Below are 27,502 nucleotides of genomic sequence, written 5' to 3'. Positions count from 1 at the left end.
TGATTTTAAAATAAAAGATTCACATATTAATCTTTATCAAGTGACCTGGTTTTAAATTATATAGAGCATTTTTTTTTGTTTTTATATTTTGGGAGAGGAAGATTTGTTCTGAATTCTGAACGCTTTTAATAATTCATATCACAATGTGGAGCTGTTCTAATAGTCTACTATTGCCCTTTTTTTTTTTTTTTTTAAAGGATTTGAGATGGTGACAGAGGATACACAGATGCTGTCCATTTCAGCCCACTCTTTTTTTTTTTTTAAACTTTGGGTTTATTTATTTATTTATTTATTTATTTATTTATTTATTTATGGCTGTGTTGGGTCTTCGTTTCTGTGCGAGGGCTTTCTCTAGTTGTGGCAAGTGGGGGCCACTCTTCATCGCGGTGCACGGGCCTCTCATTATCGCGGCCTCTCTTGTTGCGGAGCACAGGCTCCAGACGCGCAGGCTCAGTAATTGTGGCTCATGGGCCCAGTTGCTCCGCGGCATGTGGGATCTTCCCAGACCAGGGCTCGAACCCGTGTCCCCTGCATTGGCAGGCAGATTCTCAACCACTGCGCCACCAGGGAAGCCCCTACTATTGCCTTTTAAGTGTAAAAATCTGGCTAATGATTTTTATATTTCCCTTTCGTTCTTTCTCTTTCTTTCTTCTTTTCTTTCTTTTTCTTTCTATTTTTTCTTTAAACTAAATTTAGGAAGTGTAGGAGCAGTGGAGAATTTAGTCTTGGTTAATTGCTCAGCACATGAGAGAATCATGCATGTCAAACTAGTGATTCACTTTGGAAATTGGCAGTTTGATTTATTTATTTATGAATAAGGGCATGTCTTTTTCATTCTAATGTTAAAACTGGTGAGCCCTCTGAAGTGGACAGCTATTATGTGTCATAGTTGATTTATGCATAATTTGTGCCACTTTCTGACAAACACAATTGAAAATGGAAATACTGCACATTCTTTTGTCTATTTTTTAAAGTTTCCTTTTACAATCTTTATGTAGGAATTAAGAGGACAAAACCTCCAATTTGTTAGCATGTTAAATATTTAATGTTAGGAAGTCATGGCTAAGTCCTTTGATTATGTTTCTAAAATTTATTTGTGGAAAGCCTGCCAGATCTCAAATCCTACCATTTCAGAGTTTATGAATTCTTAAAGGCTATTCATCTTGTAATTAAAAATCGTATTTGAGCATGAAACTGCTTGAGTGGCACCAGTAGATTATAAAAAGGGGTAAAAGTGTCTCAGCAGGGCTTTTAGCTGTTTGTCTGGAAAACACTCATGCAAACATTCCCACCCACCACCATCATTCTGCATGGTAAATAAGCTCTATCTTAAGAGCCTGTAGAGTTAAACAGTTTAATAGAAATAACTTTCTGGTCATTCTCTCTCTTTCCAGTTGATTCGATGTCATCAGTCCCGTGGTGGAGCCTGTGGGGACAACATTCAGTCTTATACTGCCACAGTCATTAGTGCTGCTAAAGTGAGTATCCAGTAGTCTCTAGGAGGTGCGATTTTGCAGAGTAATTATCACATTTCTCTCCTGAATTGCATTGAGATTGTCCCTTGCCTTTTCATTTGCAAAGGTCGAACAAAATTAAGTAAGTCAGAATTATTTTGTCGCTCAAGAGAACTGGTGACTAAATGATTAGGTATTTAATCTCTTAAGGTTCCTAAATCATACTTTATATTTTATTGTAATGATTATAAGGTTTGTATTTATCCAATTTAAAATATTTAAGTCTGTTAGCTAGGTCAAAGTCTGTAATCTAATTACTTTGGAAAGAAGCTTTACATGTTTTAAGTAGTAACTTCTGGATTTTTTTGTGTGTGTGAGTGTGAGTGTGATTTGCATCATTCTACCTATACTGACATCCCTTTGCATTTTTGAACATTTATGAATCTTCTTGACATAAAAAAAAGTATTATTCCTTAACAAAACTTGAGTGAAATCCCTGGCACATTCAAAGATTCTTTAATGTCACAGAGCTGCCCCCTGCATGTTTGTCAAGTGAGTTCTTTTTGTGTATGTGCGAGGGTTAATTATGATGATGGCTTGTAAACTTTATGCTGATTATAAGGTATCCTTATAATCACCATTCTTTTGAATTGTCAAGTATACAACAAAACAATTCTAATAATAGGGATGACATAGTGAAACTAAATGACAGCATGTAATAGAAAGCACAACTATTCAGAAAAGAACAACAGTTTAAAACAAACCACAGGGAGGGAATCAAAGGTCACACTGTTTTATGTAAAACAAATACAAAAATACTTCAAGACTGATCACAAATGCTTACATGATGTGGTTTGATGAGAGAAGCATTACATATTTTTCACTCAAAGGGAATTATTGAATGGCTTTTTGCTTACAGCCCCATATATTTTAGATTTCAGAATCTTTATAAGAATGGCTTACTTTTCTCCTCTGTATGAAAAAATTATGGTTATTTCAGTGAAGAGAAATCTGAAGCAGAGTAATTAGGCAGCATCAGTGTTATTTAGCTAATTTATAATAGATCTACAAAATCTACCAATGAGATCTAGTTCTCAAGTATTAGATTCCTGTCCAACTTATCTGTGTCACACACTTTCGTCAGGATAGCTCATTGTATTGTCGTTCTGAATAATTTTCAGTTATGTGACAGAGAATAACTTTTCAGCTCTTCTTTGCTATAATTGTGTGTTTGTGTGCCTACATAAAAGGAAAGTGACCTGCATCATTCAGTAACTGTTTAGCTGTTTAACTGTTAGATGAAAGTAGACTTGCTGGAATGAGGCTAGACTTAATATGCTTTCAAAAAAGCAAGTCCAGACTTGCCACGTTTCTGCACCACAATACTGTGAACTGTGAGGGACATACTCGTCTTCCACATTTAAGCTCTAAGAAATTATGCTGATGACACCTTAATAGGCCATTGGTCACCAGTGGAATTGGTGTTGATTGCAATTCATTATTACCTCTGGCAATAGATAAGATTCTGCCATTAACTCCTGAATAAAGTGATTAATGTTTAATTTTTGTTTAATGACTTTAGCCTGATTTTAGTGCTTATTCATGTTCTTGCTTATAAATTTATAAAATGAAGGAAAAATATAGCCATGAATGTCGAAGTCACCCGTTTCTGGTTAGTCTTAACATGTCCAATCCTGTATTATACTCTGCTCTTTTAACTTATATTTAACTTAAATGTCACAAAATACTTTTGAAAACATTTTTCTTATATTTATATAATCTTCTTCTGTGTGCCTATGGATTCCTGAGTTAGAGAGCATGAATATTTTGAGATTTCTTTGCAAATGCTGTCAAATAGTTTTCCTAAAATCTTATCAGATCTAGAATAATCCTTCATTTCACATTCAAGATGTGGCTGTTTTATATGGGAAAGATTGGAAAGTTGGCATGATTTCCCCCCCAAATATAATTTCTCCTAGTAAGTTATTTGACATTAGAAACTTTGTGGGTAAATTAACCTTCTGAGATATAAGTAGCTCCAGTTTTCCATGATAAGAACATAAAAATGACTTCCATAATTAAGTAGTGTAGTTATAAATATATTATTTTATAATTTTTACTGTTATATTATAGATTACACTCCTATTATATTAGTATGTTCACTTGTGAAAATTTATCATGGTGTACACTTATAATTCCTGTACTTTGTTGTCTAAGTGGATATAAAACTTTGCTAAGGAAAGAAAAATCTCACAAAGATAGCTTCAGATCTAGATACCTTCTCCAGAGAATTCTATCTAATGTTTACGAATAAACAATGGCATAGATAAACAATAAGGATTTACTGTATAGCACAGGGAACTATATTCAATATCTTGTAATAACCTATAATGGAAAATAGTCTGAAAAAAATATGTAGCTGAATCACTTTGCCGTACACCTGAAACTAACACAATCTTGTAAATCAACTATGATTCAGTTAAAAAAAAGAATAAACAATGGCAATATTAAGAAGTCTCTTCTATAGAATAAAAAGGTCAGGTTATGCCTCATCTTGTTTCATGATTTAAGACCACCTTGATATTGAAACTTAACAAGAGCATTATGAAAAAGGAAAGCTAGAGTCCTGTCTTACTCATTAACATAGATACGAAAAATCCTAAACAAAATACTAGCAGAAAAACAAAATACACAGAGGGGTAATGTGTCATAATCCATTTGGGATAATTCCACAATTAAGGCTGGTTTACTACTTAAAATCAGTGAGTGTAGGGCTTCCCTGGTGGCGCAGTGGTTGAGAATCTGCCTGCTAATGCAGGGGACACGGGTTCGAGCCCTGGTCTGGGAAGATCCCACATGCCGCGGAGCAGCTAGGCCTGTGAGCCACAACTACTGAGCCTGCGCGGCTGGAGCCTGTGCTCTACAACAAGAGAGGCCACGATAGTGAGAGGCCCGCGCACCGCGATGAAGAGTGGCCCGCACTTGCCGCAACTAGAGAAAACCCTCGCACAGAAACGAAGACCCAACATAGCCAAAAATAAATAAATAAATTAATTAATCAAAAAAAAAATCAGTGAGTGTAATTTGCCACATTAGCAGAATAAAGGAGAAAATGATACAAATTATCTCAATATATGCACCAAAAGCGTTTGATAAAATTGAACATATATGCATTGATAAAACATTTTAGTAAATAGTGATAGCTTCTGGTTCTCTAGAATTCAGTTTTTCTCAAATTGCCAAACTATTTAAACATAGTAAACATGGTCTGTTTCTGATCATTTCAATATCTGGCTCCCTTTTAGTTGTGTTTTTGTTGTTTACTGTTAGTTCTCATTTATGATGTCTTGACTCCTTGTTTGCTAGAATTTTTAAAAAAGATTTGTAGAAACAGATTTGAGTTTGAGATGATACCAGAGTTCTGTGACACTCTAGGCTTGGATCATCTTAATCCAATTTCACAGATTGAGATTACTTAAATTATTTAAATAAAGGTCACCTGAAATAGCTGTAAAATCCTGATTACTACAGGTTCACTCTTATTTCTATTGTATGTCCCTTTATGTTTCAACCCAAAGCATGCAGGGAAAGTAGACCCCCTTGAACATGACTACCTAGTTCCACAAGTCTATCAAAAGCACTACTCAGTCTCTTAGAAGCCCCCTCTAGAATCATCCAGTGCATCTAGGCCTAAATACCAGCTCACATGTCTGGATTTCCTTGTCCTCTTGGATTTGGACCTAGTAACTCATCACTATTTTGTTAAATATTCAGTAACTTCAAGCAGAATTAAAGAAAAATAAACTCCTCGGTTTTCCTACTTGTTTTCATTGGTAGGATTGATCTGATTTACCTAGCCTGTCATTATTGAAAATAGAAAATAAAATTTCTTCCTATTATTTCTTACCATTTTAATAATTTCTAGGTAATATGATATATTACCATGAGATATATAACATGGAGAATATTTAAAAAGCCATGTAGTATGTGCTCCTTAAGAGAATACTACACTTTCTTTGACAGAGTAATCATTAATATTTTTCTCTGACAACTGCTTCTCATGTGGCTTCATATAGGTAAACCACTTTGTTATACAGAAGGATTAATTATTAAATTTTTAATTCTTTTTTATGTCTCACATTACAATTGTAAGTATAAATTATATTAATTGTATATGTGCTTGGATCTCCTTCAAGGAAATAATCTTTTTTGCCCCACCCCCCGGATTTTCAAATAGCACTTAAAATTCATCTTTCCAAATAATTTGGCTTTCCTTATAAAGAATATAAAAATGAAAAACTCTCTGAGGTCGTGTTGAAGGAAGAAGTTTAATATTGAAATTGTTCAATTGGATTATTTTGAAACATTTATTAAAACACTCCCAAACTCATTCTACTAGGCCACCATCACCCTGATACCAAAACCAGAAAAAGATACTACAAAAAAAATTACAGACCAATATCACTGATGAATATAGATGCAAAAATCCTCAACAAAATACTAGCAAACAGAATCCAACAACACATTAAAAGGATCATACACCATGGTCAAGTGGGATTTATCCCGGGGATGCAAGGATTCTTCAATATATTCAAATCAATCAGTGTGATACACCATATTAACAAATTGAAGAATGAAAGCCATAGTATGATCATCTCAATAGATGCAGAAAAAGCTTTTGACAAAGTTCAACACCTATTTATGATAAAAACTCTCCAGAAAGTGGGCACAGAGGGAACCTACCTCAACATAATAAAGGCCATGTATGACAAACCCACAGCAGACATTATTCTCAATGGTGAAAAACTGAAAGCATTTCCTCTAAGATCAGGAACAAGACAAGGATGTCCACTCTTGCCACTGTTATTCAACATAGTTTTGGAAGTCCTAGCCATGGCAATTAGAGAAGAAAAAGAAATAAAAGGACTACAAATTGGAAAAGAAGAAGTAAAACTGTCACTGTTTGCAGATGACATGATACTATACATAGAAAATCCTAAAGATGCCAGCAGAAAACTACTAGAGCTAATCAATGAATTTGGTAAAGTTGCAGGATACAGAATTAATGCACAGAGACCTCTTGCATTCCTATACACTGACAACGAAAGATCAGAAAGAGAAGTTAAGGAAACAATCCCATTCACCATTGCAACAAAAAGAATAAAATACCTAGGAATAAACCTACCTAAGGAGGTAAAAGACCTGTACTCAGAAAACTATAAGGCACTGGTGAAAGAAATCAAAGATGATACAAACAGATGGAGAGATATACCATATTCTTGGATTGGAAGAATCAATATTGTGAAAATGACTGTTCTACCCAAAGCAATCTATGGAGTCAGTGCAATCCCTATCAAATTACCAATGGCATTTTTTACAGAACTAGAACAAAAAATCTTAAAATTTGTATGGAGACACAAAAGACCCCGAATAGCCAAAGCAATTTTGAGGGAAAAAAGTGGAGCTGGAGGAATCAGACTCTCTGACTTCAGACTATACTACAAAGCCACAGTAAGCAAGACAATATGTTACTGGCATAAAAGCATAAATACAGATCGATGGAACAGGATAGAAAGCCCAGAGATAAACCCACGCACGTATGGTCACCTTATCTTCAGTAAAGGAGGCAAGGATATACAATAGAGAAAAGACAGTCTCTTCAATAAGTGGTGCTGGGAAAACTGGACAGCTACATGTAAAAGAATGAAATTGGAACACTAACCTAACACCATACACAAAAATAAACTCCAAATGGATTAAAGACCTAAATGTAAGACCGGACACTATAAAACTCTTAGAGGAAAACATAGGAAGAACACTCTGACATAAATCACAGGAAGATCTTTTTTGACCCACTGCCTCGAGTAATGGAAATAAAAACAAAAATAAACAATGGAAATGGACAAACGGACCTAATGAAACTTAAAAGTTTTTGCACAGCAAAGGAAACTATAAACAATATGAAAAAACAACCCTCAGAATGTGAGAAAATATTTGCAAATGAATCAGTAGACAAAGGATTAATCTCTAAAATATGTAAACAGCTCATGCAGCTCAATATTAAAAAAACAAACAACCCAATCAAAAAATGGGCAGAAGACCTAAATAGACATTTCTCCAAAGAATACATACAGACGGCCAAGAGGCACTTGAAAAGCTGCTCAACATCACTAATTATTAGAGAAATGCAAATCAGAACTACAATGAGGTATTACCTCTCACCGGTTAGAATGGGCATCATCAGAAAATCTACAAACAACAAATGCTGGAGAGGGTGTGGAGAAAAGGGAACCCTCTTGCACTGTTGGTGGGAATGTAAATTGATACAGCCACTATAGAGAACAGTATGGAGGTTCCTTCAAAAACTAAAAATAGAATTACCATATGACCCCGCAATCCCACTACTGGGCATATACCCAGAGAAAACCATAATTCAAAAAGACACATGCACCCCAATGTTCACTGCAGCACTATTTACAATAGCCAGGTCATGGAAGCAACCTAAATGCCCATCGACAGACGAATGGATAAAGAAGATGTGGTACATATATACAATGGAATATTACTCAGCCATAAAAAGGAACGAAATTGGGTCATTTGTAGAGACGTGGATGGATCTAGAGACTGTCATACAGAGTGAAGTAAGTCAGAAAGGGAAAAACAAATATCGTATATTAATGCATATATGTGGAATCTAGAAAAATGGTACAAATGAACCAGTTTGCAAGGCAGAAATAGAGACATAGATGTAGAGAAAAAAACGTATGGACACCAAGCGGGGATAGTGGGGGTGGGGAGGTGGTGATGTGAATTGGGAGATTGGGATTGACATGTATACACTAATATGTATAAAATAGATAACTAATAAGAACCAGCTGTATAAAAAAAATAAAGTTAAAAAAAAATGAAAGAAACACTTTTATTGAAAAAGAAAAAAAGTCTGATGGGGCCACCTACCCTTCACCTGGGCCCGTGCAAGGGTCTGCTCCATGACCTTTTGAACGTGCAGAGACCTGTAGCTTCGTTATGCCTGTACATTTTTTCCCAATCATTTCCCCCCACGCTTCCCACACTCCCCACACCTCAGACCACCCTGCTTCTTTATTCTTAATCACATAAATACCCTGAGCCCCTTGCCTTCAGGGAGGTGCATTTGAGATTTGTTCTCCTGTCTTCTTGCTTGGCTATATTGTGAAGAAAACTTCTCTTTGCTACACACCTCGATGTCTCAGCTTTTTGGCTTGCTGTGTGTTGGGCAAGATGAACTTGGTTTGGTAACATATGTGTGTGTGTATAACTGTTTATGATTGTCAATTTATTAGTCTCTCCCACTAGATTGTGAATTCCTTGAGGTCGGGGACTATATTTTGTTCATTTCTGTAAACCCAATATGTAGCAGTCAATAAATGAATTCAATAATGGAATAAATGAAATAATGAATTTGGAAAGAAAAAAAGAATGCTACACTTCCTTTGACAGAGTAATCATTAATATTGTTCTCTCTCTGACGACAGCTCATGTGGCTTCATATAGGTTAACCACTTTGTTATATAGAAGGATTAATTATTAAATTTTTAATTCTCTTTTATGTCTTACATTACAATTGTAAGTATAAATTACATTAATTGTATATGTGTTTGTATCTCCTTAGAGGAAATAATCTTTTTTTTTCCTGGATTTTCAAATAGCACTTAAAATTCATCTTTCCAAATAATTTGGCTTTCCTTATAAAGAATATAATAGTGAAAAATTCTCTGAGTTCGTGTTAAAGGAAGAAGTTTAATATTGAAATTGTTCAAATTGGATTATTTTGAAATATTTATTATATCTTGGTCCATATATTCTAGTTACCTTATAACTGCTCTATTTGATTTTTCCTTTTAATGTGTTTTAACCCCAGCGTTGTAAATTGATTTAATAAAAATGCCTCTGTTTTCTCCTGTTACCTGATAACTTCTTAATGACAACTAACAGCTTTTGTGAAAGCAGCACCATTAGTCCTAATGGATAGGGAGGACAACTGATATGGACTGAGAAAGGTTAAAGATGACTAGTGACCCTTTGGCAAATCTGTCTGCAACAGAACAGAATAAGAACCATGCTCATTTGAATTTTTGGTCACAGTATATTATCTGACACATTCGTTATAGTCTTATGTTCAGCACTTTACAGTACAGATTAGTTATGTGAATATTCTTGTAATATTCTTCAGATTGTGAGGACACTAGTGGTCGCTGATATGACTCTAACATGGAAACAAATTTCTTCTAAAGGCAAAGGTCTTTACTAATGTAGAAAGCTTCCATCACCCCTCTCTCACACCCTGCCTTAGACCTTATTTTGAAAGTTAATGAGCTATAATAGATAGTACTGTCATGTTACTTACTATACAAAGTACAGATTTGATGACTGTTAAATTTTGGGTTTAATTTTTTGTCCACTGATAAGAAGACCCAACCAATAGTCCTAAGTTTTTGTTTTTGTTTTTTTTTTTTGGTGAGAAGCATCATTAACTCTTTCTGTAATATTAGCCTTTAACTCTGAAATATACTACTCTGTTTTTCCCCTCTTTCTGGAGTTTTTTTCCTAGTTCTCTTCTATTAACTTTTCCTTTTATCTTGTGGTTTGCTTTGGTACATTACTTCCACTTTCTGTGTGCTCCAGTTATTTTAATTTTATTCCTTTTCATTGGTATAAGAGCATGAAATAATAAGCTCAAGGGCAAACAGGGAGGATAAACAATTAAAGACTTTAAACCTGAAAGGCATTCCTTTGATAAAGGGATAGCGCCGTTTAAGTGGGAGCATCTCCATTAGCATTAATGGAGTAAGTACATCAGCTGAAGCATCTCAGAGGTTAATCAGGCTTCCTGGCCCACTTTTGACATCAATATACTGTGGCGCCTGGTTTTGTTGGTCCTTCAGAGGCTTTCTTGACAACACTCTAACAGACTTTGTGTAAGTCATTTCTTGTGAATTATTGAAACAAATGTTTGGCTGCTAATTGAGGAGCACTAATGTGTTTTATAATCACTGCAGTTTGAGTTTTTAGCACTAAACAAAACAGTTACAATTGATTTGTGGCTTTTTCTTGGTTTCAGTCAGCTGTAAGTTATATCATTTTGCTTGAATTCAGCAAATGGCTTTGCTGGTTATTTTATTTAAGTATTTATTAGGATACACTATCACGGTTTTCATTTTTCCTTCCCAGTATGCATTTGTGTTCTGAATTCATGAAGTGTGTGAGATCACAGGTAGTAACAGGAATAGATTACAAGGCAATACTGGATAGTGGTTTGGAGATAGTCCTAGTTTTGAGTTCTGGCTTTGTCATTGGCTGGCTGTTTGAGCTGCTGTTTTCTTTAACCCCTGTAGCCTCAGTTTTCTCTTCTATAAAGAGTAGAGGTGTTTGAGGAGATCTATCCAGATCATTTTTGTTAAAGAGCCTTAACCATTTCTGAGTTCATAATCAAGTTTCCATGGAACATAGCTACAGTAAAATAATACGTATATTATGTATGTTTCCTTTTTTTTAGTTCCATCTGGTTGTTGTTTAAATTACATTTAAGCCTTTATAAACAACCTTTTTTGCCTACAATTTATAAATTAATATTTGAAATGCTGTATATATAAAATATACATTTTAAAATTTAGCCATAGCATATGCCAGAATATAGGTCCATAATTATTTTAAAAAGAGCAAGTCATGGTATTGAAGACTAATTTGAAGTATTTTAATAAAAACTTTTCCTCACAGTATGAAGATATGTGTCTATTGTATCATACATAATTTTTGATATGTCCATGTAATCTAGACAACTTATTTTGGCTCTAATGATTAGATATGTTAATGTGTTTATGAATCACATAATTTTCTCTTTGTTTTCACTTTCTTCCCTTTCGGACAAAAAGAAAAAACCCCGTTACTTAACGTGATTGTTTGTTAATGGTTATGAGAATAATCAGATGAGATTCACATAAAAGAAAACATGCCCATGAGTTAGTTTCATCTCTTTGTTTTGAATGAAATGGAACTAAAATGTAATTCTGAAACGTCTTAAGTTGTCTTTAATTGAAATAATATATTAGGAGCATTACATTAAATTGTTTTCTGTTATCAGAGAGAAAAGAACCTTCTTGGTTAATTTTATATGACATTCCATTCATCAAGTAAAAGTATCTTAGATGGAGACTGTATTTTCTACATGCCAAATCTTGATGTACAATATTATATAACATCATATTATAGATTTAATTTGGAATCAAAGTTGTTTTCACATATGGATTCTACCAGTATCTCAGTCTTTTTCCTGCTAAAAAGTTGACTCAATATTAGATTTATACTGTTTAAAAAATAGAATATCACATAGTTGCTACTTCTTAATATTTCACATATTTTAAGTTATACACATTGAGGAGAGGGGAAAAATAAATATTGTTAATAAAAGTATAATTGTATCCTCATGTGAAGCAAACTCTTTAATTATTTACCTATAGCTTTATTCTCACCATGCTGGCTTTGGGGAATCTACTGATACCATTCACTCAAGCTAATACCAATTTTCTAACTAAAATTTAAGATCGTATAAAAATCAGACTGAATTTCTGTGACAGTGCACTGCTGCATATAAGCTTGTTAGAGAATAAAGAATTTAATGTGAATTAACAAAACATGTATTTCTATTTAGAATCCAAATACTGATGTGAAGTCATACATTTTACCTTTCATTGTATAGACGTTGAAAACTGGCCTGACAATGGTTGGGAAGGTGGTGACTCAGCTGACAGGCACGCTGCCTTCAGGTGTGACAGAAGATGATGTTGCCATCCACAGTAATTCAAGGCGGAGTCCTCTGGTCCCAGGCATCATCACAGTAATCGACACTGAGACAGTTGGAGAGGGCCAGGTAAGAACATGTGATGCATGTAATGTTCCTTTTGTGCAGAGGATGGAGTGACTAAGAATATCGTTTGGGATCAAGACCATACAAAATATATTTGGAGATGTGTTAATTTGGAATTGTAGAAAATTAAGGTTATCTCAGGTTAGAATTTTGTTTTTTTCAAAAAATGATGAGTAATTATTGTACAACACAGGGAATATAGCCAATGTTTTATAAAAACTATAAATGGTGTAGACCCGTTTAAAAAATGATGAGTAACATGTTAAAACCTATTATTTCAGACATCGTTAATGTATCAAACCGGAAGGTAAAATTGAGGTTCTATAGAATTCTCTTGCTATCTCTTCATCAGGACATTTGTTCCATAAATAAATAATTATATATCTCTTTTATACTGTTTAGTACTGTTTCTTTTTTTTTAATGACACTTGTTATAACTTAGACTAATTATGACTAATTATGATGGTAATAAATGACAATAATATTAATAAATTTTATGACACATTTTATTACAGATACTTCCTTATAAATATGAAAAAATACAAAAAATCTCAAAGAGTATATTAGAATATATAAATGGTAATAACTTATTATAAGATCTTATATCTTCACATAAAACAGATTTTTACAGCCTATGTTCAGAAACATTTAGGAGTGATTATAAACATGGAGAAATACGTTATGCTTATGTAAGTCTTGCTAGAAAGAAACCAGTTGGGTTTTGTTTTTCTCCCTCATGCATTCATAGACAGTATTTTCTTTTGAATCATAGTCATGAATTTTAAAATACATTTATGAAAGGAAGGTAATTTTCATGGTTTGTGATCCTTGCTATAAATACACAATGTAAACCTGATTACTAGAATGAGATAGGAGTAGAGCAAGATTTGGAAATAGAAATTATTTTAATTTTATATAGAATTTATATTTAATTCCATTTTCAGAACACAATTATGTGAGCCATTAAAATATTAACCCTAAATATTGCATGTTCTTTTGAGAAAATCTGCTTCCAGTATATGTGGTTCTACATCTTGATGAAAGATTACATTTGGCTGGTACTCATATACTAATTCCTATAGTAAGATCAAGTGGCAATTCAAAAAAATATGGACTGTGCTGCAATTAAAACACCCAAAAAAATCTTTGAATTTCTGGGTTATTGAATCTGGCTATTATATTTTATTTAAAATCTGAATAATATAATTCTCTGCCTTTCCCATCTTAACTTTGTGGTTAACCAGATATGTTACAGACTTGTATTCCTGTTTAAAACTCGTTTTAATGAAGTGCTAGCAAACTTCTCAGTTGACTGTAATGACTTTTTTTTTTTAAGTTGTGTTAATTAGCTCAAGTTGATAGACACATACAGATGTTCTCTTTTTAAATTGGAATTAAATATATAAACCCTTAGTGTTTTATGAGTGTTAAAGTAAAAAATATTTTCTTTTGTCCTTTGATTCTTAATTAATTCACCTCCAAGGCCACCCACATTTACTAAGTAGTAACAACCCTCCTCAACACTGTCTAGTTTGGTGAGTGGCTTTAAATCTGTTAAGCATCTAGCATTTGTTGACAGACTGATTTGTGGTAATTTAAAAGTTGAAAATGTTATCTCATTATTTTTGATGAAATAGAGCTATAACTCATTAATTTATGTAATGAGTAAAAAGAAAAATTTAAAGTAATTTATACGAAAAGCATAGCATTAGGTCTTGTGTTTTCACATGTGGTTTGTTTGGGGTTTTTTTCCCCCTAGTTCTTTGTTAACTTTTTATAACTTTAAATTGGAATTCTCACATTTGGAATATGGAAGTGAACAGTAGATTGTACAAAAGTTCATTTTTCTGTGATAAGTGCATTGTTAACCCTGGAAACAAGTAAAGTTGTTCATTAGGAAATAAGAATCATAGAAATGTTAGCTTTTAAAAGTTAAAAAAGTGAAAGTTGCTCAACCTGAAAAGTTTTATCTTTTCTATTATTTGTTGGGAGCATAATCTCTTTTCATTCCTACTTATAACATATTCTGCAATTTTGATTGATTTAAAAATTCTATTAAAAGACAGGAAATTAATAAGTTGCTGTGTGCATTTTTAAGGAATTATAAATATTTTTTTAATCAATAAGATTTCCTCAATATAATACTGTCTTCTTTTCTTTTATTAATGTGAATCTGTTTATTGTCAGGAAGACATTTTTGTCTCTGATAAATAGTTCAGTTGAAGTACAAAGCTGTTTTTAGGTTATGCTGGATTGTATTAGAAAGACTGCAGTGGTTAATGTCATGGATTTATCACTTTTAGCCCTTTCCCACTGATGTTTGACCTTAGCTGTAGTGTTTCTTCTTGGCCCTTTACATATCAGGAACTAAAGCTGACATTATGTGCACTTTTGCTGTTTAAATCCATTGAGCCTTTAATAAAGACATTTTCATGTTTACAGGGATAGTGTATAAAATTTGATTCACCATCTTTCTGATGCTGAAATGATTAGTTTGATTTGATGGTGACAGGATCACTGTATGGTACCTGCATCAAAGGGGAATGTATTTGCTTGACTTTGTCCATTTTTGTCTGTGTTACTTTCATGTTTTATTTAAAAGCATTTCGTGGCTAGGATAAGTTAAGCTGTATAATTTGCCTTTATAAATTTATATAATTTCAGTTAACAAGGTGGCAAAGTCTCTAATCAAAGAAAAACGCTCCAGAATGATAGCATAAACTAGAGCTATTTCTTGCCCTGAGTGCAAATACAAGTGTTATTCATAGTAATTTGTTGGTTCCTGTGGTGTTTGTCTATCTTTTTGTTCATATGATAAAGCCTTATCCACCTTGTATCCACCTTGCTTTGCTTTGTTTTAATAAACTCAAGTTGTTGCTACATATACTTGGGGGTTTAGCCTGTTTAGTTAAGTAGTGAGTAAAAATTACATGTCTCAGGACAGCTGTATTGGGATATCGCTGGTATTGATTTGGTATTGATATTTTAGGCAAGATGATGATGCAGTGGAGAGAATCTGTACAAAAGTATCTGGTTGTTACATTTGTGAAGTTCGTAAAGAGAAGGTTCAAAGAATCCTATATAGTGGCATGAGGTTTCGGTATTCACCAAGATTAATGAGCCTTTTTGCTGGATGACTTCTGTATTAGTACCATCAAGTAGAGTACTCAATGCTAATTGTATTGGAAAGAGAGGTATAGGGTTATAATATATGAAAGGAAAGGGAATCATAAGATTGAGTTAAAATAGAAAAACGGGCAAAGGACAAAATATTTCAATGAAAAAATAAAATACTTACAAATGGTGTAAAATCTTTAGACTTGACTTGTTATAAGAGAAAGACAAAACTACCCTAAGATAGGGTAGTCACCTTGTCACCACTTGTCACCTATCAGCATGAAAGAAATCAAAAAGCTTGCAGTATACTCTACATTTTTTTAATACTCTTTTAAAAGAATATATTTATTTATTATTTATTTGGCTGTGCCTGGCATGCGGGATCTTTTTAGTTGTGGCATTGCGGGATCTTTTTAGTTGTGGCATGTGGGATCTTTTATTAGTTGCGGCATGCGGGATCTTGTTTTAGTTGTGGCACACGGGATCTTTAGTTGCAGCATGTGGGATCTAGTTCCCTGACCAGGGATCAAACCCAGGCCCCCTGCATTGGGAACGTGGAGTCTTAGCCACTGGACCACCGGGGAAGTCCCTGCTCTGCATTTTTAACTTTTAATTTTGAAATAATTGTAGACTCACAGTAAGTTGCAGATACTTTCCCTAAACTGTGACATCTTATATAACTGTCGTAAAATATCAAAACCAGGATATTGACAATGGCACTTTACTTTTAACTAGGCTACAGACCATATTCAGCTCTCACCATTTGTTTTACTTGCATTCATTTGTGTGTGTATCCAGAATATTGAAAGAACTCCTATAACTGGATAATAAAAAGATAAATAGCCTTATTTTAAAATGAGCAAAGGATTTGAATAGACATCTTTCCAAATATGATATGCCAGTGGCCAGTAAGCAGAAATGAGAGCCCTGGTACACTGCTGGTGGGGAACGTAAAATTGTACAGCTGCTTTGGAAAAAGAGTTACCATTTGACTCAGCAATTTATCTCTGAAGAGATTTGCTCTTAGGAGATATATAACCAAAAGAAATGAAAATATATTTTCATGTAAAAACTTGTACATGAATGTTCGTAGCAGCATTATTCGTAATAGCCAAAAAATAGGAGCAGCCCAAATGTACATCAACTGATTGATGGATGGTTAAATCAAATGTGGTATATACATACAGTGTAATATTATTTAGCAATAAGAAGAAGTGAAGTTGTGATTCATGCTACAAAATGAATGAACCTTGAAAATCTTATGCTTAGTGGAAGAAGCCAGTCGCAAAAGAACACATACTGTATGAATCTATTTATATGAAATGTCCAGAATAGGGAAATCTACATAGAGAGAAAATAGATTGGTTGCCTAGGGCTTGGAGTTTGGAGGGAATCAGGTGGGGAGTGACTGTTAATGGTTATGAAGTTTCTTTTGGGTGATGAAAGTGTTCTAAATTTGATTGTCATAATGGTTGCACAACTCTGTGTATATACCATATTTCCTAAAGCAATCTATCAGTTATTTAGCAGACTTGGTTTAACACACTTTCCTGGAGACTGCTCCTATAAGACTTCTTTCTTTTTTTTTTTTTTGTAAGACTTCTTTTCTTTTTCTTGTTTTCCTTACCTAACATTTTTGAAAGTCAAATGGAAGAATGGAAAAGAGAGGTGAGAGAAATAATTTATAACCCATGTTTCCCCCCACTTGTGGTAAAATATATATAACATAAAATTTGCCATTCAGCCATTTTTAAGTTTACAATTCAGTGATATTAAGTACATTCACAGTGTTGTACAACCATTGCCATTATCCATGTCCAGAACTTTTCATCATCTGTACCCATTAAACAGTAACTCCCCATCCCCCTGTTCTCACACTCCCTGTTGACCACCATTCTAATTTCTGTCTCCAATAGATTGCCCTTCATTAAAAAGACATACAGTACAAACTGTTGAAAAGGATGTGGAGAGATGAAACCTTATACTTTACTGGTGGACATATGAAAGTATCTATACTTTGGAAAACAGTTTTTCCTGTTTCTTAAAAAGTTCAGTATATATTTACCATATGACTGAGCAAATCCACTTCTAGGTATCTCCCAAAGAGAAATAAAAACATGTTTCACAAAAGAGATGTGTGTGCAGATATTCATAGCAGCATTATGCATAATAGCAATCAATTGGAAATAATCCAAATTGCCAAGAATTGTTTGGTGAACCCACATGTTGTGGTCCCTCCATACAGTGGAATACACGTAAGCAATACAAAGAAATGAATGATACCTGAAACAATATGGTTGAACAAAAAAATTATACATTTAGAAAGAAATGGAAGATAAATCGCATGATTCTACTTATTTGAAATATTTTGAAAAATTTTAGAAAAGGCAAATGAGATGAAATATACACTAGGGATTGTCTGGGACTTGTGGTTGGTGTTCTAAAGTCATCATGAAGAAATTTTGGGGGTGTTGGAAGTATTCTAAATCTAGAATGTGGTAATGGTTATACAACTGTATAAATTTACTAAGCATTATCCACTTATATGGGGTGATTTGTATGTATGAATTTTGTGGTAATTGGGGAATGACTCCCAGCTATGATGAAGTGAAGAGATAAGCAAATCTTTTTCCCAGAAAATAAGTACATTACTGGACAGAATTGTCATACTGAGTGAAGTAAGTCAGAGAAGGAGAAACATCGTATGATATAGCTTATATGTGGAAGCTAAAAAAAAATGATACAGATGAATTTATTTACAAAACAGACACAGACTTGCAGACTTAGAGAATGAACTTATGGTGAATTTATGGTTACCACGGGGGAAGTGTCGGGGGGAGGGATAGTTAGGGAGTTTGGGATTGACCTGTACACACTGCTATATTTAATATGGATAACCAACAAGGACCTACTGTATAGCACAGGGAGCTCTGTTTAATATTACGTAACAACCTAAATGGGAGAAGAATTTGAAAAGTAATAGATACATGTATATGTATAACTGAATCACTTTGCTGTACACCTGAAACTAATACAACATTGTTAATCTGCTATATCCAATAGAAAATAAAAAGTTAAAAAAAGAAAAAGAGTCTCAGAGACCTTTGGGGCAACATTAAACATATCAACATATATGTAATTGGAAGATTGTTTTAGGGAATAATGATGTTTCTCAGTTGATAGTTCCCATGATAATAATAGCACAACGGAATGGGGAGGAAATGGAGCTATATTGGAGCAAGGAGCTATAATTTATTGCAATTAAGTGTGGAATTAACATGTAATTTTGTTGTCTATACAGCACCTTATAGCCTGTACAGTAACCACTTAAGAAATTAATCCAAAGAATTAACAGAAGATAAAAATAGTAAACATTAAAAATAATTGTTTAACACAAAGGAAGAGGATCAGAGCAACAACAAACACCTGAGACATAAAAATAAATGGAAAATGGCAGACCTAAATCCAATTATGTGTGTAATTATATTAACTATAAATGGACTCAAGTTAAAAGACGTGATTGTCAGACCAGAATCACTTTAAATTCAAAGACATAATTGGTTGAAGTAAAAGGATGGAAGAAATGTACCATGCAAACAATAACCATAATAGAATTGGAATGGCTATATTAATATCCGATAAAAGACTTTAAGTCAAGAAATATTGCCAGAGAAAAGGAGGGATGTTTCGTAATGATAAGAGGGTCAATGTAATAGGTAGATAAAACAATTAATAATGTGTAAACACCTAACAACATAGTGCAGCAAGCATTAAACAAAATCTGACGGATTGAAAGAAGAAATTCTAGCTAACATTTATTTAAATACTATGCTTTCAATAATTGATGGAAAAGCTATACAGAAAATTTTTAAAGATTTAGAAGACTTGATTAAGACTGTCAACCAACATGACCTAAATCTTCCCCCAAAACCTACAAACGTAAGATTGTTTTCAAGAACATCTGGAACACTTTCCAAGATAGACCATATGATTGACCATAAAGCAAATCTAAAGAATGGAAATCAGTAATAGAATGAAATTATGAAATGAAGGAGTCTCAAAGAAATTAGAAAATATTTTGAATGCAATGAACATAGAAATAGAACATATCAGAAATTATAATTGCAGCTATATTATTGAATAATGGGAAAATTACAGCTTTAAATGGTTATAGTAGAAAAGAAAAGTGGTCCTAAATTAATAATCTTAGCTCTCCATTAAGAGATTTCAAAAACAGCAAATTATAACCAAAGCAAGACAAATGAAGTAAATAATAGAAATATTACCAGGAGTCAACAAAATAACAAACAGTGAAATGATGGGGAGAATCCAAAACTGGTTCTTTGAAAAGATTAACAAAGTTGATAAATCTGATGATATAGCAAATGGGATTGTTTTCTTAATTTCCTTTTTAATTTGGTCTTTGTTAGTGTATAGAAACGAAACTGATGGTGAGTGTTAATTTTATATCCTGCAACTTTGTTGAATTTTTTTTGTGTGTGTATGTGTGTGTGTAATCTGTAAAATCTATTAACAGAGATACTTTTCTTTCTTTTCCAATTTGTATGCCTTGTATTTCTTTTCTTTTTCTTTTTTTCCCCTCCTTTTGGTCTGGTTGCTATGGCTAGACCTTATAGTACTGTGTTGAATAGTAGTACTGAGTGTTGGCATCCTTGCCTTTTTACTGATCTTAGAGGAAAAGCTTTCAGTCTTGCCCATTGTGTGTAATATTAGCTTTGGACTCTGCATATGTAACTTTTATTGTATTGAGGTAGTTTCCATGTATTCCTAGTTTGTTGAGTGTTTTTATCATGAAAGTGGTTGAATTTTGTCAAATTCTTTTTCTGCATTGATTGAGATGATCAATCAATCATCTTTTGTTCTTCAGTTTGTTAATGTGGTATATTACATTAATTGATTTTTGTATGTTGAACCATCCTTACATTCCAAGTATAAGTCTCACTTTTCTTGGTGTTTGGTCCTTTTAATGTGTTGAATTTGGTTTGATCCTGTTTTAGATTTTTGCATCATTATTCATCAGGGATATTGATTTGTAGTTTTCTTTTTGTCTTTCTCTTGTTTTGGTCTCAGGACAATGAGGGCCTCATAGATATATCTTATAATCCTTTTTATTTCTGTGACATCAGTTTTAATGGCTCTTGCTTCATTTCTAATTTTATTTTTATTTTTTTGAATTTTTGAATTTTATTTTTTTATACAGCAGGTTCTTATTAGTTATCCATTTTATATATATTAGTGTATATATGTCAATCCCAATCTCCCAATTTGTCACACACACACACACAAACCCCCGCCCCTTTCCCCCCTTGGTGTCCATACGTTCTCTACATCTGTGTCTCTGTTTCTGCCCTGCAAACCGGTTCATCTGTACCATTTTTCTAGGTTCCACATATATGCATTAATATATGATATTTGTTTTTCTCTTTCTGACTTACTTCACTCTGTATGACAGTCTCTAGATCCATCCATGTCTGTACAAATGACCCAATTTTGTTCCTTTTTATGGCTGAGTAATATTCCATTGTATATGTGTACCACATCTTCTTTATCCATTCGTCTGTCGATGGGCATTTAGGTTGCTCCCATGACCTGGCTATTGTAAATAGTGCTGCAGTGAACATTGGGATGCATGTGTCTTTTTTTTTTTTTTAATAGACAGCATGGTGACTATAGTTAATAACACTGCATTGCATATTTGAAAGATGCTAAGAGTAGATCTTTTAAAGAGTTTTTTTTTTTTTTATAAATTTATTTATTTATTTTTGGCTGTGTTGGGTCCTCATTTCTGTGCGAGGGCTTTCCCCAGTTGCGGCAAGCGGGGGCCACTCTTCATCGCGGTGCGCGGGCCTCTCACTATCGCGGCCTCTCCCGTTGTGGAGCACAGGCTCCAGACGTGCAGGCTCAGCAACTGCGGCTCATGGGCCCAGTTGCTCCGCGGCATGCGGGATCCTCCCAGACCAGGGCCCGAACCCGTGTCCCCTGCATTGGCAGGCGGATTCTCAACCACTACACCACCAGGGAAGCCCCGCATGTGTCTTTTTGAATTATGGTTTTCTCTGGGTATATGCCCAGTAGTGGGATTGCTGGGTCATATGGTAATTCTATTTTTAGTTTTTGAAGGAACCTCCATACTGTTCTCCATAGTGACTGTATCAATTTACATTCCCACCAACAGTGCAAGAGGGTTCCCTTTTCTCCACACCCTCTCCAGCATTTATTGCTTGTAGATTTTTTGATGATGGCCATTCTGAAAGGGAGGGGATGGAAAAAGATATTCCATGCAAATGGAAATCAAAAGAAAGCTGGAGTAGCAATACTCATATCAGGTAAAATAGACTTTAAAATAAAGAATGTTACAAGAGACAAGGAAGGACACTACATAATGATCAAGGGATCAATCCAAGAAGAAGATATAACAATTATAAATATGTATGTACCCAACATAGGAGTGCCTCAATACATGAGGCAACTGCTAACAGCTCTAAAAGAGGAAATCTACAGTAACACAATAATAGTGAGGGACTTTAAAACCTCACTTACACCAATGGACAGATCACCCAAACATAAAATTAATAAGGATACACAAGCTTTAAATGACACAATAGACCAGATAGATTTAATTGATACTTATAGGACATTCAGTCCAAAAAACAGCAGATTATACTTTCTTCTCAAGTGCGCATGGAACATTCTCCAGGATAGATCACTTCTTGGGTCACAAATCAAGCCTCAGTAAATTTAAGAAAATTGAAATCATATCAAGCATCTTTTCTGACCACAGCGCTATGAGATTAGAAATCAATTACAGGGAAAAAAATGTAAAGAACACAAACACATGGAGGCTAAACAATATGTTACTAAATAACCATTTCTAATTTTAGCTATTTGAATTTTCTCTTTTTTTGTTAGTCTAATTAAGGGCTGTCAATTTCGTTGATTTTTTTTTTAAGAAAACAAACTCTTAGGGATAAACGAAAACAAGGAGGTGAAAGACTTGTACACTGAAAACTATAATACATTGTTAAAAGAAGTGAAAGAAGATACAAAAAGTGGGAAAAACATCTCATGCTTGTGGATTTGAAGACAATGTTGTTAAAATATCCATAGCACCTAATGTGATATTAAATGCAATACCTATCAAAATCTCTATGACATTTTGTGGCAGTAATAGAAAAAGCCATCCTAATATTCTTACGGAATCTGAAGGGACCCTGAAAAGCCGAAACAATCTTGGAAAAAGAAAAACAACACAACTCTGCCTCATTTCAAATCCTATTGCAAAGCAATGGTAATTAAGATGATGTGATACTGGTGTAAGGATAGATATGTAGACCAATGGAACAGAATAGAGAGTGCAGAAATAAGACCATGCATATGCATCCGAAAGATTTTTGACAAGGTTGGAAAAAGCTCACAGTGGGGAAATGGCAGTCTCTTCAACAAATGAGGTTCGGAAAACTGGATAGCTACATGCAAAAGAATGAAGTTGGACCCTTACCTTATTCCATATACAAAAATGGTTGTAGATTATAGACCCAACCATTAGACTGGAAACTATTAAACTCCTACAAGAAAACATAGGAGAAAATCTTTAGGACATTGGATCAGGCAATGATTTCTTAGATATTAAACCAAAAGCACAGGTAACAAAATAAAAAATAGACAAATGGAGCTACATCAAACTTTAAAACATCTGTGTCTAAATGGAAAAAATCAACCAAGTGAAAAGGCACCCTATGGAGTGGGAGAAAAGCATTGTAAATCATATGGCTGATAAGGAATTAATATATAGTATGAATAAGGAGTTTCTACAACTCAACAATAATAATAATAATAAAAAAATAACCCGATTAACAAATGGACATAGGACTTGAATAGAAACTTCTCCAAAGAAGATGTAGGGATGTCCAATAAGCATATGAAAAGATGCTCAACATCACTAATCATTAGCAAATCAAAAACACGGTGAAATATCACCTCCTACCTATCAGGATGACCACTATCAACAGAACAGAATTTAACAGTGTTGTCAGAATATGGGGAGAAGTTGGAACCCTTGTGAACTTTTGGTGGGAGTGTAAAATGATGCAGCCATTATGGAAATCAGTATGAAAGTTTCTCAAAAAATTAAAAATAGAATTACCATGTGATCCAGTAATCCCACTTCGGCATTTATATGCAGAATAATTCAAATCAGGATCTTGAAGAGATATTTACACACTCCTGTTCTTTGCAGTGTTATTCACGGTACCCGGGAGGTGGAAGCAATCCAAATGTCCATTGCCAGATAAATGGATAAAGAGAAATGTGGTATATACATACAATGTAATAATATTGCACAGCCTTAGGAAAGAAGGAAATCTTTTTACATGTTACAATGTGGATGAACCTTGAGGACATTGTGCTAAGGGAAATAGCTAGTCACAAAAGTACAAATACTAAATTCTTCCTTTTATTTTGAATATCTAAAGTAGTCAAAATCATGGAAACAAAATTAAAAGGTGGTTACTAAGGATGGGAGGAGGGAAGAGGAAGAATTAGTGTTTAGTGGGTATAGAATTTAAGTTTTGCAAGATGAAAAAGTTCTAGAAATCTGTTAGATAACAATATGAGTATACTTAACAGAACTGAAGTGAATACTTCAAAATGGTTTAAGTGGTAATGAAGAAAATCTACAGACAGAAAAATGATCAGTCTGCAGCTTAACTGAATTGCAGGTTCTAGCCAGAACAATAAGGCAAGAAGATTAAAGCATTAAGATAGGAAAGGGTGACAAATCAGATGTTTCTATATAATGGATTGTTGTAATGGTTATAGTACTGTATAAAATCATTGAATTGTAAACATAAAATAAGTGACTTTTATGGAATGTAAATTATACCTCTGTAAAGCTTTTTACTCTAAAAGAAAAACTAACTTTGCCAGTGTAGGACTAATTCCTGGATTACTTCAGATTAAATTCTTTATGTCTAGCATGATCCAATATTGGTACAGTAGGTTTTTCCTTTGCAACATTAGATATGTGAAACTTTTTTGTTTCTTGAGTTAATTACTTGCTTTGTAAAACGAATACATGTTATTTTAAAACTTTTTTCCTTAGGGATCATTGAACAGTGTACTCACAATGGGCAAATTGTATGGAATGTAAATTGTATTTCAATATGCTTAGTAAGAAAATTAAGGGGAATAAATTTGAGATACAAAGCTGCCTGTTCCAATATACTTTTGCTTGGTAATATTTTCAAAGAAGTGATGTGTCCATCTAAAATCTAGGAGTTAGATTAAAGTACAAAAGACCATAACTTTTGTATTTTAAGTAAAAAATATTTCGATAATTCCTCTAATATATGGCTGTTTGTTTGTATTTAACTTATGTTGTTTTTCACTGTTCTGTTCCAGTCACGGCCAAGAGTTTTTCAGCAGGCCGTAACACAATAAGAACTCTTGTTCCTGTTCGTAGATGAAGCTCTGCATAGCTGACTTTATGCTTTTCGTTTTTTTCTGAACCTACGATTCAAGAAATTATTGTCTCTGTCATGTACAGTCAAGTCAACCAACTGTTTTTAGAGGTTATATGACTGATCTGCTGGGGACATGTTACATCTTTTCCTTATTTCTGAAGTGACATTCTCACCTTATATTGCCAAGAATAATCTTCAAATGTAGCGGAAACATGTTATTTGGTCAGGGATGCAGTGGTGTAGCTGTGTATATATCTTCAGGCTCAGTAGTTGGTTAACTTCCATTTGCCTTCTTCCTTTTTGTAAAGGTGCTTGTGAGTGAGGATTCTGACAGTGATGGCATCGTGGCCCATTTCCCTGCTCATGAAAAACCAGTGTGCTGTATGGCTTTTAATACAAGCGGTATGTCCTTCCCCCCCCAACCCCCCATTTATGTTATGGGTTTTCCAACCAATTTTTTGAAAATAGAAAATATGAAATATATGTGTTAGTGTATATGAGATAAGTAAATAGTTTTCAGTAAGTGATTATTGAATGAATGAATTTATAATAAAAATTTAGAAACCCTCTAAAGATTAGTTTTACGCTGAGCAAAGTTGTGATTGAGTCGTAGCAGTAGATAAATAATAGTAGATAAACTGTGCTGTTGAATTGCATTGATTTCTGTATTATTAGTAAGGCAAGGACTTCAATATTCGAAACTACATATGTATGTGAATGGCATTTTCTCTGTAACTTCAAGTTTCTTTTTAACAATACAGTGACAGATGTACTGTAACCCTGATTAAACAGGTCTTCACATTTTAATATAGTGTGTGTGTGTGTGTGTGTGTGTGTGTGTGTGTGTGTGTTTGTATTTTGCTGAACTGTTTGAATGTAAGTTACATACGTGATGACATTTCACCCACTACGAATTAAGCATGCATTTTCTAAGAGTAAGGCCCTTCTTGTACTTTATAGTCAAATATTATATTATATTCAGAAAAGTAACACATTATATTATCTAATATCCAAGTCATAATTTAAAATTTCTCAATTGTCTCAAAAATGGGTTCTCTAACTGCTTCAAATCAAGGTCTAATTAAAGTTTACTTCTTACATTTCATGTCTCTTTAGCTCCTTTTAATCCAATTTATTACTTTCACCTTTTTCCCCCTAAATTTCAGTGTCCAGAGCAGTTATCTTATCCAAATTCTGCATTTGTCACATATTTTTTCATTATAATAATGTTTTCCTTATTCCCTAAAAGGCTTTTTAAATACATTCAGGCCTAAAGATTTTTTTTTAAACTTCCTAAGTATTCCTGTCTACATCATTTCATCCCAGCAGGAGACACATTATATCAGGCTCTCTTGCAATTTATGATACTATGTTTGATCACAAGAATAAGTTAGTGACCCATCAAACATCTACATTTTGCAAATAGGTTGTCTTGTGGAGATTAGCAAGTGCAGGGTGTTATTTTGGCCTCATTTCTGAAACAACTTTTTACTAAATAGTTTTGTTACATTGAAGGCTATAGAATGGTGGTTTTTCTAATTCTATCATATTTTCAGCATTGATTAACTGCTGTTATTCTATTTAAAATAAGATTTTTCTCTCATCAACCATAAATGAACCATAGTTCTCCTGTATGCAAAAAACAGGGCAAAAATGTAATACTTTCTCTTTACCAATTTTCATAGTTAGGAATTGGTTTAATACGTCCAGTGGTGGAATTCCACTTCAGTGGACTTATTTTTAAAATACTTTGATTATGAATAAAAGATAAAATTGCTCTTATGCTTTCAGAGCTGAAACAGTCTTTGTAAGTTTGCAATCTTTTCCTTGCTTGGTGGGTCTGAAGAGACTGCCATTTTTATCTTATTCTGCAGAATATTAGGTAAAATTGATGGAAAGGCCCATCTTTTCCCCCTTCTTTTCATCTTTTCAGATAAAGAATGATGGTAAGAGGATAACATAAAGTATTTTGAATGATTTTCCTCCGATTATCTTAGGTATTTTCAATAGAGAGGAAGATTTTGTAGTAATTGTTGATCATTAGGATTGATTTAAGTAATGAAGGCAAAGATTTATTGAAATGTTCTGAATGTTGTGGGAATTAAGTTAAATTTGAAGAAACAGTCTGGAAGTCATGTCACTTACAGCACTCTGCTTGGAGTAACCAGTGTGGCTCACCTTGATAGTCCATCTGTTATGTCAGATCTCCTTTGTATTAATATATATTTCATATTGCCATAGTTAGGGTGCTTCAGAAGTCTGAAGCTGTATTTTTTCCTGTCTATGAATTTCCATTGTTACCAGAACATCTTATATAACTTAAAGAATGTTGTAGTTACCGCTATCATTGTGTCATTGTGTACCGGTTTTCATAGTTTCAGAATGTCATATAGTTGGAATATTACAGTATGTAGCCATTTCAGATTGGCTTCTTTCACTTACTAATATGCAGATATTTAAGTCTCCTCTGTGTCTTTTCATGCCTTGATTGCTCATTTCTTTTTAGCACTGAATAATATTCTATTGTATGGATGTATCATACATTA

The 27,502-nt window shown here is 33.7% G+C and overlaps 1 protein-coding gene across 10 annotated transcripts in view; it reads left to right on the top strand.

The window, feature by feature from the left end:
- Positions 1-27,502, top strand: part of BCAS3 (BCAS3 microtubule associated cell migration factor) — a 565,907-nt gene that overhangs the window by 144,530 nt on the left and 393,875 nt on the right. For all 10 annotated transcript variants that reach the window (XM_082439975.1, XM_082439967.1, XM_082439969.1 and 7 more), the window contains exons 11-13: positions 1,395-1,478; positions 12,190-12,360; positions 25,265-25,358. In XM_082439975.1, the coding sequence (XP_082296101.1) occupies positions 1,395-1,478; positions 12,190-12,360; positions 25,265-25,358 (349 nt within the window). The remainder of the gene's footprint in view (positions 1-1,394; positions 1,479-12,189; positions 12,361-25,264; positions 25,359-27,502) is intronic.

The sequence above is a fragment of the Balaenoptera physalus genome, assembly GCF_965194825.1.
Source record: "Balaenoptera physalus genome assembly, chromosome: 20".
In the NCBI taxonomy this organism is placed as follows: Eukaryota; Metazoa; Chordata; class Mammalia; order Artiodactyla; family Balaenopteridae; genus Balaenoptera; species Balaenoptera physalus.
Note: the sequence above shows the minus strand (reverse complement) of the source record. Positions and strands in the feature narration are given on the sequence as shown.